Raw genomic sequence first — 14,374 nt, 5'->3', positions numbered from 1 at the left:
CTTATCTACAACATGTCGATTACAGTTTTCTTGCATACTTACAAGGCCATGGTCCACACGGAAAAATGCCATCTGACAGGGTTTATTTAAAAGGTTAGAAAAAGCAATGAAGGCATCTGCAGTATCCAAGTTCAAGATCAATACTGCTGCTATGAATGACATGCCCTGTACCTGAAGAAAGGAGAAGTGTTATCATTCAGCAATAACTGTATTCTTCCAAGAACAGTGCCTCATTTTGTCCTTGAAATCACTAGTGTTTAATGCACTTGCTGACCTGCCGAATTTTGTGAAATGTACAGAAAGGCAGGATTTTTTAACTCACGTAACCCTTTGGCATTGCATGTTCAGAGCATGGAAGCTAACGATCCCCATGTTGCTTCCTTTCAAAGACTCTAAGACTCCTAAGACAGGTGAGGATGACAGCACTTTTAAATACGCAGAATAAAGATTTTTTTTTTTTTAAGAATAAGCCGTTTCTAAGTAAACCCCCTTCTCCTAGGGATGGGTCATATATACCCCTATTTGTGGAAAGCTGGACTAGGACACTAGAGACAAAGCCTGCTCTTTCCTTTTTCAATCAATTACCAGCTCTTACAGACAACTGCAATGACTCATTTGACAAGCCGTACCATTTTAAGATTAAGCTCTTGTTTCATTTACCATAAGCTCATGATCTTGTTGCATTTTGCAAAGTATGCTATGGAATCCATTCTGAATCTAGGCAAAGCTTGCTCACGCAGAGGGTGTAGTACTGCAGTTGCAGTCACGTGGACCAAGGTGTGACAGTCCTTCCTGCAAACCTGAGAAACAAGCTCCTTCCCAACACAACAGGTTCCAGGCCAAACGGAGCACACCACCTGATCTGCCCTTGTTCTAGTTTCCCAACAGTTCAGCAGTTTTTGCCAAGCATCGCATGCTACTCACAGAATAGGAACGTCATCTATCTACATTTGCCTTCTCTAAAACAACTGCTCCCAAATAAAGAATAAGCTCCTATATATATATACCCGCTTGGGAAAAAAAGACTAAATGAAGTATCTGAAATCCACTCAGTCCTCTCACAATCACTACTGCAAATACTTTGAGGGAGCTCACATAGCCTCAACAGGCATCGCTTTAAAGACTGTTCCAGAAGCTCAGAGTGCTAAGGCACAGAAATGCATATCAAGAGTAAGATACTCAACAGAATAGTCTCAGTAAGACTGCCATTAAAAACAGTATGTACTTCAAGGGACTGATTTAACAACATCCTCTCTTTTGACTCCAATTTTCAAGGTATGTACTTTTCAGTACAAATATTTGCTTTTGAATTTTCCAAGTACTTTACCTGTTAAAAAGCTTAAATCTAGCAACAGAACTATTACATACACTTCTTAAGCACGTATTGGAATAGAAGAAAGCACACAGAAACCCCACAAGTTTTCAAAAAATCATTTAATACTGGTCTATAAAGGACCGATTAACACAATTTTCCCTCCCCCTAATTCTCCCTCCCAATCCTTGGAAAAAAGGAAATATTTCACTTACATAGCCTACATCAGGTCTGTAACAAGTATAGGCTCCTAAAATACTGTGCAACGTGTCATGGTAAGGACCACCCTATAATTAAACAAAAACAAGACAATACATCTGAGTACGCAACAAACATGTTAAAAACCTTTCAGTGCTACAGAGAGTATCTATTCCTTCTGGCGAAGGACACATTCTTTCCCTGTACAGCTTTGAACAGCCCCAAGTCTTTCAAAATAATTTTGGCTTTAAAAGCATGAAACAGCCCCCCATACCACAATTATTACAAATGAACACAGACCATCCAATACATCGATTACGTATTAGATCTTTATACAAGAGGAATGCAAGCCTGAGAGATTCCTTATAGCTTAGCAGCACTTCGACAACAGTGCCAAGAAAGCAGAACACCAATGAGAACTACTTAATTGTCTATTAAACTAGAGGCAGAATTCAACCATGAAGAAAATAGTCAAAACAACAATATGTCACTAACAAACACAGAGCATATCAAGAATGACATGCATAGCTAAAAAGAATTTCACATTGTTGACTATTAACGTCTGCCATATCTTACACTGAGTACTGTAACTGACTGGGAATTTCCAAAGGGAAAAGTTTTTCACTCAAAAATGTTGATTTATCACAAGCTAAACTTTTTACAGGGCTGCTGAAATTTGTGTATAGAAGGACAAAATACCTTGTTAAAATGAGTCATTAAAGCACACCAAAAACATACAAGTCAAATTGGTCTTGCATCAAACGAAAAAAAGGCCACCAAATCTTGCTTGCTTGAGCTGTGCTCTCTCTCTTACCGTGTATTTGCAACCTAGTAGTGTTGATTCACTAACTTGGAAACACTCACCTGCATCACTTCATCAGACAGAAAGCAGCATGAACTGGGCTAGATGAATCATGATGATTAGTTAACAGACTGGGTTTACAGTTAACAGACTATTTACAGTTTTCCAATATCTTTAGGAACTTTTTCCTTTCAAGATGTCTACTCCTTCAGATTTGAACTCAACAGGCTGTTTCAAGCAAGGGACAGGCAAGATTACGTAAACTTAGTTTCTCTGAGAAGTCAAGACAAAAGTTAACATTGCTTACTTGCTGGAATATACAGAGATTAGGAAACGTTCTTGAGATATCCAGTTTTATTAACTCCAAGCTTGCTTCTCTGTCAGCTGCAGAAAATCCAGCATCTACAAAAGCCAAAATTACCGTATTTATTACATGGATCAGTGTACGCTCTTTGGGGTTTTTTTCCACCAGTAAGGGTTAGCTTTTGCACACTTCATTTATTTTTATGTGAATGCTAGGGAACAAGGGTATGGACAGGACAATTCCCTGAATTCAGCACACAGGCCAAGAAGCAAGTATGTCCTGACTCAGAGCAACCCTACAGTGCACAATGACCCTCAGTATATTTTGAAATGATGAGGTGGAAAGACGCAGGGCAAGGCAGGCCAGGCACTTTACTGGTATCTGATGGCAAATCATTAGACAGACACAAGCCTGTTAACCTGTGACCCCTCGCCCCCAAAAAGGCTTCCCAGTGGCTCCTGAAGTAGCTGCCTCTGTGGAAAGGTTGTGGTGGGAAGGAAGTCCTACAGTAGCAGCATTTGATGGATGCCACCTATCTCTACTGCTGTCAGTTCTCCTCTCAAAATCATGCTTATTTATTCTTCATATGTGTTGTTAAAGATCATGGACACTGCAATACACTCTCCTTAATGGAAATGGATCTCATACAAAGTAAATTTCTAAAGTACTAGTTTTCCTTCTGATATCTTAAAATTGTATTCCTATTTCGTCTGTTCTGGTAGGTATAGTTCAGAATTACCTACTGCTACTTACTGAGCAATCAAAAAACAAGAGTTGTCACTAGCCAATGCTTACACCAATCACATCAGCATCTACATTTCAGAAAATACAAGTGCAAAAGAAAGCTGGAAATGTACTAGATGTCATCTTATTTAAGATACAGACAATCTCAAGAGAACAAAGTAGGGGATTTCCAGTCAAAAATATTTTCCTGTTGATAAAGACCAGTATGTATGTTCTCCTTTTTCTGCTCAGCACAATTACTTACCGAAGGCCATTTCAAGCATCTGCATGTAGTTTTATACTCCCTCAAAAACAGATAACTCTTCCAATCAATTAGTAAATCTCAAACCACTTCGCCTGCAAAAATAAATTGCTGCTCTCTGAAACATACACAAGAGATGGGCTCAAAGTTGCAATAAGGGACTAACTAAAATGCAACTTTCTGCTGTAATTTGAGTTTCAATTCCAAAACAACAGATGCAGTAAAGTATTTTAGTGTTGTAATTCAAATTATAATCCCCAAACTTCCCTAGTTTTCCTACAAATTAGCATCAAGTAAGAGCTGTACCTAGAAATAGTTTATAAAGAAAAATGAACAAGTGTGTTTTATAAGAGACCATAGTTTCACTGAGAATAAAGAATACAGCTATTTCTTGCTTCCACAATAAGAAATTTTCTTTTTACCAGACACATCTTTATAGCTTTTTTTTTGTTTAAAATCTGTGATTTCACTTTAAGGAACAATTTTACAAAATCTCTTATTCAAAACATACCTTCACATTCTACTTCAGTACCTCCTGTGCTAAGTGATCGCCATTTCTCTTTGGCACGAGCCAAGCAAATATCATACAGTTCTGGAAAAAGAAAAACAGAGAAAACCAAATCCACTATTTGTATATGCTCATGTCTACTGTCAGGTACTGCTTACCTAAGATACGAGCAACGCTGCCCGAGTCACTACAAGTAACAGTAACTCTAACATAGTAGTTGAACTTCTAAGTAGGTTATGGTTCTGAAAGACTTGTTCCACTGACCTGTAACTTAATATTAAGTGAAAAGGAAGGGAATCTAGGCACAGGTTGCATTTTATGTTCAAGCATTCCCCTTTCTTACAGAGCACTGATGTTCAAAATTATAGTCTGAATGGATAATGGGGATAAATCTAGCAAATTCCATGTAAGAACTACACCCAAGGTAACTAAGCCAAGTACAGAAAAGCAGCACAATACAGCAGGTGTACAGGTAGTCTACCGCATTTCCATGTTGCTATTAATTACATACGTTAATCTTTCAGAGCTGTTTTTTTCTGTACTCTGAAGTAGCATACTATTTGTATTTTCACACACACACATAAACAAAAGCAGAAATTTTCCCAGGGGTCTTTTAATCTCTCACGAATCAAATGTCTCGCTCTAAATCAAAGGAAGCATGCCATATGCATACTCATAGGCATTACAAAATTAACAATTCTAAGTTTCAAAAAAAAAGTTTGATTCATTAATTCTCACCATCTCCATCTAACATCAAAGCAAGACACAGTGACAGTAATAATCAGAAACAATTCACAGCAGCAGTCCTAGAGCAGCTACAAGATTAGAAGACACTGTATTTTTGAACAAAACACGTCAAAGCACCACAAAACAAGCATACCTAGGTAACATCTCCTCACACCCACACCTCAGGTTCTGATACACTGTAATAAATACAAGACTGTCCCCTTACTATTTCTCTTTGTAAGACAATGAGACAATGTAGACAAAACAACAGTCTCACCATGGGTGATGTTTAACTCGTTGCCAATTGCCAAGCTCCAGACTTTGCCTCTCACACTCGGTGGAATGCCCTGCCACCATAGCTCTCGAACTTTACGGGAACAACACCTGTTTAAAGTAAAACAGAGTATTCTAAGAAATACCTCATTGCCAGCTGAACTGCAAATGTGTCCTCTTAGCACTGCTGAAGGGATCCAAACCAAAATGAACATCAACAGACCAAGAAGTCAAATGTGATTTGCACATACCCATTCTTTAGTACTATTTCGCTTTGAACTGTAAAGGAAAGCTTACTTCCTTCCAAGTTAATAGCTTACTTTGACAGGAGCACTGCAATCACAATATCCATAATCTGCAACCACACTTGACCAGCAAGATTCATAGGGGACAGAAATAAACAAATGAAAAGGAAATCCATCTCTGTGCCACTGTCTATGCTAAAAACTGGACATCTCCATGTAAGATTAAATACAGAAACAAATTATGGAAGTCTACGCTCTCCCCTCTTTCATCACCCTGCTGTGCAAATAACACATGCAGTTTCCCATCCAGTTTTGCAGCTCTAACCCTCCAGAAAAATGCATGAAGATGTAACATGTAATAACTTTCAGGTGGGAGCATGAAAGACATTTTAACAGAGTACAGGCTTTGAAATGGCTGCAGCTGATGTTCATCGATCTGAGAGTCCAGAAGGCGGAACAAAAGAGCACCTAAGCACCAATGAAAGTTTGCAGTAGTAACAAAAAATACAACAATTCATTCATCTAAAAGCAGATTCTGAACTAAAATGTAAAATAGTGAATATATTGGGGAACTTCTAGATTCACAAACCAATACAGGAAAAGCTGTCCTTATTTTTACAGCAGCCATAACAGATCTTCAAATACTAAAGACAGACATACAAATCTACAATTTGCTTATACTTAACTTATTACTTCAGTTCTCCAGGAATGCATTTTCCAACAAATTCTGTCCACATTTTTAACATATATTCTCAGGACAACTGAGAATTCCATGATTAAGCAAATTGCAACTGTGAGTCCTGTAGAGGTTGGTTTATGTTGTTGTTGTGGTTATAATCACAGGGCAGGGGGTTGTGGCTTTTTTAAGATGACTAGCAAAGCACATGAGAAACTAGACAGCAAAGGTAGCTTACCAAATGCCTGTGCTGTGTCTTTGTAGGAAATCTTTTAGCATTTAATATTTTTTTAAAATAACTTTTTCCCCTACTTCTCTTTTCCATCACTTGATTATCCCAGCAGGTATACCACTCTGTAATTAAAGAGGCTTCATAATATCATACATACACTTCAATCTGGTATTATAACACCAACAGCTCAAGTAGTCAAGGAAAGCTCATTTCTGATAAATGCATGGTGTTCAAGCACTATGCTTTCTGCTTTTATGTTCTCTACCACAGATCACTTCCCAGTGTTTCACAGTTTCTGAATATCCTGAACCTCCATTAAACACAAATACTAAGAATTAGAAATGCATCACTTCTGCCCATCTTGTATAAATAATGAAACGTACATTGTTCATTTTCTTTGTAGCTGTCCAAAAGTGACTTTCAAACAAAAGCTTCCAAGACCATTTAAAATTATACTTGCTAGCTTTGTAACTTCTCTTCAGGACACAGACTCAACAATTTTAATTAAAACTCAGTATAACATACTGTCTTACATAGTTTCCCAGTTGGGCAAAATTTCATTGTTCCAAGTTAAAACAGCATTGCCAATGCTGTCTTCCAGTTTACAGCGTTCTTCCAGTTGTTTCTTTCTCTTCTGGGCTTCTTTAAGCTCTGCAAAAAAGCAATTTCCTTTTTAAATTAATAAAACCAGAAACCAAATATTCAGATTGAGCTAGTCATGGCTATACAGCCATGTAAAAGCACACTATATTCACCTACATGTACAGTAGACTGTTCAAATTCTAGAATTTTCAAGCAGTGACGCCAAATATGAATAAAGAACAAAATGGAACTACGCATAAGTCTCATTTTCAATGGATGGGACAAAGGGAGTTGGATAATATGTGGCTCTTTTGACCCTTCAAATCTAACCACATTAGTAACTTTGAACTAGCATCTCTGACAGCCAAGAGCCCCACCTAGCAGGCCAGGTCAGAGTATTCCCTAATAAAGCCCCCTCAGCCCAGTTTTTTATGACAGACTCAAAAATACAGGCTAAAACAATACAAATTTTGTATTTTGTTTTCACTCTTATGTGTTATCTTTGTAAATTACGATTTAGATATATTGTCAGGAAATCACAAGAACCACATTTTGATGCTACTTAGTGTAGGGTTAATCTAAATGTCGTACATCACAAATATATATATATGTACACACTGGAAATCTTCAGGTCATTAAAAAGATAACATTTTTCATGTTTAGTTTAAACATATTTTACGGTTTTGCGTTATCACTCAGTATTTCTTCTTGCATCATCAACTACTATTTTTTCCACCGGCAAATTTATTAGACATGCAATTTAACAAACGCAGGCAGGCACTCTTTATAGAAGCAGAGAGCAAATCCAGGACATGTGTGCGTGCGCACACACACAGTGTCCACAATATGGGAAGGTACTGACCTGGCAAGGAAAACTAACTGAAGAACAGCAGTACCATGAACAAGGTCTTTGAAATGAATACACACAACCTGATGGGTCCACTTCAAAGCCCAATAGAAGCTGTGCCTAAGCAGAACCATACCAAGCACCTCATAATATTTTCAGCTTTGATATGAGCTCTTTGTAAGCCTGCCTAAATGCAGGCTTTGAGTTTTCCTCTAAACAAAAAGAGGGTGTTTACACTCTTCAATTTCCTGACATCTACACAATACATCACTCTGCAAAGCCGTTCATCTGGGGTGGCTTTAGGGAAAACGCGTTTGTCAGGGTATTTCTCTGGACAGAATGACATACTCAGGGTCCAGTGAAGACGGCACAAGGACCTGGCCCATTGCCTAACCTGAGCATCATCCCATTTCTCCCAAACCATCTATGCTATATGCAAAGGAAGAACAGAGAAACTCCTTTGGACTACTACGCATTAAGTGGATATAATAACATGGGAGTCACGTGAAGTCAGAACTTCACCAGTACGTGTACGATGTTCAAAATCGCAAGAGGATACATTTATTAAGACTTCAACTGCAGAAACCAAGCAAGTCCTGTGTTCATATCACCTTTCCACTGCTTCGTATGATTCAGGGGTCTGGCCAGCTGGAAAAAAATATTTCCAGTAGCTCTCACTGGATACAAAACTTCTATGAGTCCAAATTTCCTATTATTGCAAGGCTTGTTTTTAATTAGAAAACTCAGAAGGTCAAAAATATCATCAGAAGGAAACCACTACTGTCAGCTCTACCTGATGCGCACGGTACAGTGTTGCTGAGACACTTCTGTGAACAATGTGAGACAAGAAATTATGAGCAAAACCATGACAAACTGTAAATTTTAAGTGGGAGACAGATTACCAAATGAACACAACTATGTACACTTTTCTACTTGGAAAATCATGTACTTATGTACTACAGCCTCAACAGGTTGCTCCCAACACGAAACTATCAAATATCCTGTAGTTACCAAAATAAGTCTACTCTTCACTAATTTACTGATAATCTACTTCCTTATATTAGTAAGTTTTTAAACCCACACGCAGATGCCACTCAATTATTTAAGAGTTACAAATAAAAAAAATATTTCCTGATGGATTCTAGGATTGTTTTCTTTTTCAGCTTCGGGTGGGGCTTTTTAATGAAACTACCTTCGTCCCTGTCTCCTCTCTGGATTGATTCTTCCCTGAGGGGAGGTACAGATCCCTCACGTTACAGAGCAACACTGACACAAGTGCAATTCAGGTTTAGAAATACCCCTTAAATTTACTTCTCTCCTCTGAAGATAAGAAATTCCATCACCTCTTTTTTTTGCTTGAACCACCATTTCTTCATACTGTTGTCTGTGTTTTTGAGCTTCTTCTGCTGGTTTTGCAGGGAGGTTCCTTAAATTAAAAAAAAAATACTGATCAGTATTGAAAGTTGGTATGCCAGTCTAAAGAAAATTCTAGACACCTCTGAAAGAAAAGTATACACAGTTTCTTGTCAAAATATCTGATCAAAGAGTAGAGCAACAGATCCTTGGAAAGAATTTGTTTCTGCCAGAGTCAGCAGAAGAGGAGAGAACACTGACCAGCTATGACTACTTTCATGTACAAAACATGCTGAGTAATTTCCTTATGTTTGGTAATTTCAGCATTTTTATTATTAAACCAACTGAACCCACAGGCTGACTTTCATAAATAGAGGGAATATATTGGTATATACTAAGCTGGTAGTTTTGATTTAAACTGATCTCTACAGAAAAAATACAAGACTGTACTCTCTCTTACTGTGCACCTCATTTAAGAGTTATATCCACAACTTTCTTTACCCATGCACTAATGACGCCCTACACCAGCTTCCTTTTCCCCTCTGCTCTCTAAGACCCCATTTCTATTTTAAAGGCTTAACTCCTCCGCCTCGCTTCTAGAGCAACAAGTGGCCCTGGAGTCATCCTCTGTATTCTCCAGTTATCAATAACAACATAGCCATTTTGATTTGTGATTAAAGCCTGGACTGGTAACATCTCTGCCATACAAATACACATGCTTATATATCAGACCACATTAACTTTAAGCTAATCATATTTGTAATTAACCTAACTACTATGTATCTTGTACAACTACAGGATCATCAAAACATCAGAACAGGAGATGACTAAGTATTTTGTTCTTCTGTATTGTATTCCTAGGACAGTTCATATCTTTAGTTAATAAAAAGATACGCAAAAATTCACTTTCACATTCCTGTGAGGTGCCACACATAAGGCAGCTGTTAGCCATCAACATAGACACCATTAACAGCAGTATGCTTTACTATTTACATAATCATATTACCTGTAAGGTATGCATAGCCATGTGATACGTGCCTATGAATATTTTTCAAAATCCAGACTGTTACAAGAACAAGAGAAGTGGATTTTCACATTAGTGTCTTTGTTGACCAGAGAACAATCTGCTCTTTTTCCAGTTTCATTTATGTAAGTGGACGAGAACCTTTCTAAAATCCAAGTCCTTAGAAATGGTGTAAGTTAGGGAAAGTTTGGAAAGGAAAACCAGATGAAACAACACAAGTTCTGCTAACTTAAACTCCATCACTTAAATTATTTGTCCTATCTCTTAATGATATAACCATACATGTGAGATTATGTTTAGTATCTATTAAGATTCAGCTAACACATTTTCCAGTTAAAGCTAGCGGGACTATGGAATATTTATTGATTTTTCCTAGAAGGTTTTAGCTAAACCCTACAAGTGAGTGCAAAATCAAGAGCAGCCATTTTGGAAAAAATGTCACTGCGTTTTTCTCCCGGAACTCTTAAATCTTTGTCACAGGAAATCAAAAAGAAATTACTTAGAGCTCAAAAGGTTAAAAAAAAAAACAAACGTATGCAAACCTTAAGTAAACAATTAAAAAAGATTCTTTAGAAAGAGTCAGGAGAGGACAGCACTGTTGTCCAGAGAGGTTCTTCCTACTACACAAAATAAATGACAATTCAACTGTAGAATCTTAAAAATACCTTTTCTGCTACAAGTTCCTCAGTCTACCAACAGTAGGAAAGAAAGCAAAATCTGAATGTTATCCTGTGACTTATCACCAATTCAATCTATCTGAACACTGTACTCAGACTGTCTCACATGAAGAAAGATTTTTAACAGACAGGTTTTTAATGTAACAAATAAGCTAGTATGGATTGTTTCCAGTTGTACACAATAAAACCTGCTATAACAAAATAATCACTCTCGCATTGTTCTAGATGTCCCAAGAAGTCTTGTCATATAGTCTACCAGTCAAGTCAAAAAGTGTCTTAACCCTACAACTAGACTACTTTGATACCAGCATTCTTTATACAGATTTGGTGATGAAAACACAGACCTATGTTATGCCAGTTCTTTATACCAATGCACAGCTATATTAAAAATGGAGGCACCATGCCTGTAAAGCTGGGTACCATTCATAAATTGACTAAGTATGACTGAACTTGTGTAATTCAGGAGCAAACAACGGTAAAGCAGCTGCCAGTAAATTGTTATGGAGTTAGTCTGCATATGCAAGAATCTCCCTGCAGTAACAGAGGCATGAAACAACTTACCAAGTACTTTACAACCTTTAAAATGCAATGCTGTACCCACTGCAGAACAATCATTATACTGTTTCATTATTTATGGAAGTGCGGTCTTTCTCTGTGTAAACAGGCCACTGTATCCTCGATTCTCAATTTCTTTAGCATACACTAGCTTCATTTTTATGCTTATGTTCTCTCGGGGAAAATAAAAATCCCTTATTTGTGTTTAGCAGGTAAAATTACTCAAAACTAGAGCTTTGCTCTCCTAATTACCTCCTTTCATATAAAGCCACTGCTTTTATTATAAAATAAGGTTACTTCCGTTTGAATAATTTTTCTCATATCATCCCACTTTCATATTCACTAGCCTGAAAAAAAATCTACTTTAAATTTTAAATCATCTGCTTAAGTTAGAGTAATCAAACACACACAGTAAGGAAAGCTTTGCTACCCTAATTTTAAAGAGACCCTCACTGTGGTACTTCCCAAAACTTACGCTGGTCTGTCCTCTAAAATAAGTGCTGTAGTGGAGAGTGGTTCAAAATCAAGATTCTTCCTCACATTCTGTTTAGGAGAGAGTGGTCTGTGAGCTCGTCCAGTTTTTTCTTCATATTCCTAGAGAAGAAAAAGACAGGGCAAGTCACAAGAGCGGAGAATACAGGATGATGCAACATTCTGTTTAGGAGAGAGTGGTCTGTGAGCTCGTCCAGTTTTTTCTTCATATTCCTAGAGAAGAAAGACAGGGCAGGTCACAAGAGCAGAGAATACAAGATGATGCACATAAGAATTTAAAAAGGGTCTACAGAAGTCTTCAAGATAATGCTTTGACATCTCTGCTCAATTACAGCCCCTTTAAAGCTTTTCAACTAGAGCAACCTCAGAATTGGAAACAATGTTAAAATTTATGTTCAGGAGTCAGTTTTGATGGTTTTTTTCCGTTCCTTCTATTTGTAGAAACACCTTAAGTTCCTCTGACTGACAGCCTCCTTTTACAAAGTACTGCTAAGAATGAGCTTACAAACAGCAGATACTATCTGAGGCATAAAATAAGACCTATTTAAAATGTTTTTGTTCCGATTTACACAGTTTTGAAATTGAAGCGAAAAGTGACCACAGGCTCCTTTTCTTAAAACCTCAATGTAAGATTTCTCCCAAGCTATTTTCAGATGTAACAGTTCAATGATGGCAAAAAAAAAAAAAAAAGGTTAAAATCATAGTTAGACAAAAACTCCACACTTATGATGCCTTGAAGTATGCCAATCCTAAATCGTAACAGAGCCTAACGTATTAACTTATGGTTGTAATATAGACGCTGACACAGTGGAGCAGGACTAGCAAAGAGGCACCAAGATGACTGGGGTCTGGAGCAAGTGGCATACAAAGAGAGGGCTTGTTCAGCCCTCAGAGGAGGCTTCATAAGGATCTTCAGCAGACAGCAATAACAAGATAGTGAAGGCTGAGTACAAGTCTTTGAGGCACTTGTATAAAGAACATGAAGACAATAGGCACAAACTGCTAAAAAAAAAAAAAGAGTCACTAGGAGGGTAGTCAAGTCCCAGGACAAGTTCCCTGAGACATGGTACAACCTCCGACCTTGAAGGTATCCAAAGTCAGCTGAATGAGCCCTGGGAATTTGGTCTAAGCAGACTGCTCTGAGCAGGGAGTTAGCCCCTCAAAGGTCCTTCCACCCTTAGTTACTGTATCACTATGATCTACATTAGAGGACTTGGCATTACAGGCACCATGCTATTTTTGTTTTTCCTACAAACATGGTTTTGGAAGAAAATGTACCAAAAACCTGGGATAAAATAACCTTTACACAACTCCCATCTACTCCAGTGCTTGAAGTACTATAGCAAACCTTAATCACTCAAAGCGTCAGTCATATACAAACAACAAACACGGTCAAACAGTCCTACAGAAAACCAAATCCACATTATAGATACTTCCACATTCAACTTTATAATTAATTTTGCCACTTCCAAAACCATCCGCTTTCATGTGTAGTTTGTTTATACCATTTCTATTAAAAAAAAAAAAAAGGGGGAACTATACTGTGAAAACTAATCATCATAAATGAGCACTATGAACAATGTTCCAGCTGTGGACTTTTTCCCATTAGCACAAACAGCTCCTCAAACACTACCCATTTCTTCCTCTTAACCTAACCTGTCAATTACGTCAAAACTTCCTTGAGCAATAGATCTGAGCTTTTCAACACAATTAGAACAGCCTGGATCATTTAGGAACTAAAACAGGATCTCTACCACTTCCAGAAAGGCCGCCTCCTACAATCCCACCTTAAAAAAAGAAGGATGGATGAAAAACACACATGAATGCAGAATTACATAGCTCTGGTCTTCTACTTTATGTTGTACAATTCAATTCTAGTTCAAGCTACTTCTGTGGGACTCAAGGGTGCAGGTCTGTGAAGCCCTCAGGACACAGAAAAACCCTCTTTTCCTAGTTTGTTAACTGGGTACTGTCTCAACAATCCATCCTATGATGCCTGCGCTGCTGTGACAGGAAACATTATCATGAATTTGGAATGTCTGGCTTATTAATACCAGTTAATACTGCTATGCATGACATCAGTTTGAAAACAAGGAAAAGAACCAAGAAAAATGTATTTAAGCTACCGAACAGTACTTATCTTTGTTTAGTAAAGGGATAGTACTCATGCTGAAAAAGCTGTTCACTAAAAAAAACCTCCAAAGAGAAAATAAGCAGAGAAATATCGTAAAAAAGGTATTGTGATCGAGAGCATATTCAGAAAGCTAAGACACTTGCATTAGTAACTCCTAGCAAGCAGCTGGCAGTGACCAGTGTATGAATGCATTATCGTAACCTGTTTCAGCTGCACCGTCAACTACAGAGTACATCCACTGTGCCGACAGGAATGAAGCAAATGGCTATTCTTTCTCTCTGACTTTTTTATTAGCCATTTTTCACAAATTAACATAGTCAAATATTAACCTCTATTACTGCTTCCACTGACAAGGTGAACCTCACCCCTAAATCTAACGTTTTTACTCCTTTGAGACACTATTAGACTCCTTTGACACACATCGAGTGCACCCTCAATAAGTTTGCAGA

The 14,374-nt window shown here is 37.7% G+C and overlaps 1 protein-coding gene across 1 annotated transcript in view; it reads right to left on the bottom strand.

Annotated features, from left to right (window-relative positions):
• Window positions 1-11,889, bottom strand: part of TBC1D14 (TBC1 domain family, member 14) — a 29,251-nt gene extending 17,362 nt beyond the window's left edge. Inside the window, exons 1-8 of the mRNA XM_009697699.1 lie at window positions 11,775-11,889; window positions 9,034-9,116; window positions 6,795-6,912; window positions 5,113-5,219; window positions 4,113-4,193; window positions 2,620-2,714; window positions 1,528-1,599; window positions 43-171 (exon numbers count right to left, since the gene is read on the bottom strand). Coding sequence (XP_009696001.1) covers window positions 43-171; window positions 1,528-1,599; window positions 2,620-2,714; window positions 4,113-4,193; window positions 5,113-5,219; window positions 6,795-6,912; window positions 9,034-9,058 — 627 coding nt within the window. The 5' untranslated portion in view covers window positions 9,059-9,116; window positions 11,775-11,889. The remainder of the gene's footprint in view (window positions 1-42; window positions 172-1,527; window positions 1,600-2,619; window positions 2,715-4,112; window positions 4,194-5,112; window positions 5,220-6,794; window positions 6,913-9,033; window positions 9,117-11,774) is intronic.
• Window positions 11,890-14,374: the final 2,485 nt, after the last annotated feature.

The sequence above is a fragment of the Cariama cristata genome, unplaced genomic scaffold (genome assembly GCF_000690535.1).
Source record: "Cariama cristata isolate BGI_N322 unplaced genomic scaffold, ASM69053v1 scaffold4543, whole genome shotgun sequence".
In the NCBI taxonomy this organism is placed as follows: domain Eukaryota; kingdom Metazoa; phylum Chordata; class Aves; order Cariamiformes; family Cariamidae; genus Cariama; species Cariama cristata.
This window is presented reverse-complemented; position numbering and strand designations above follow the sequence as displayed.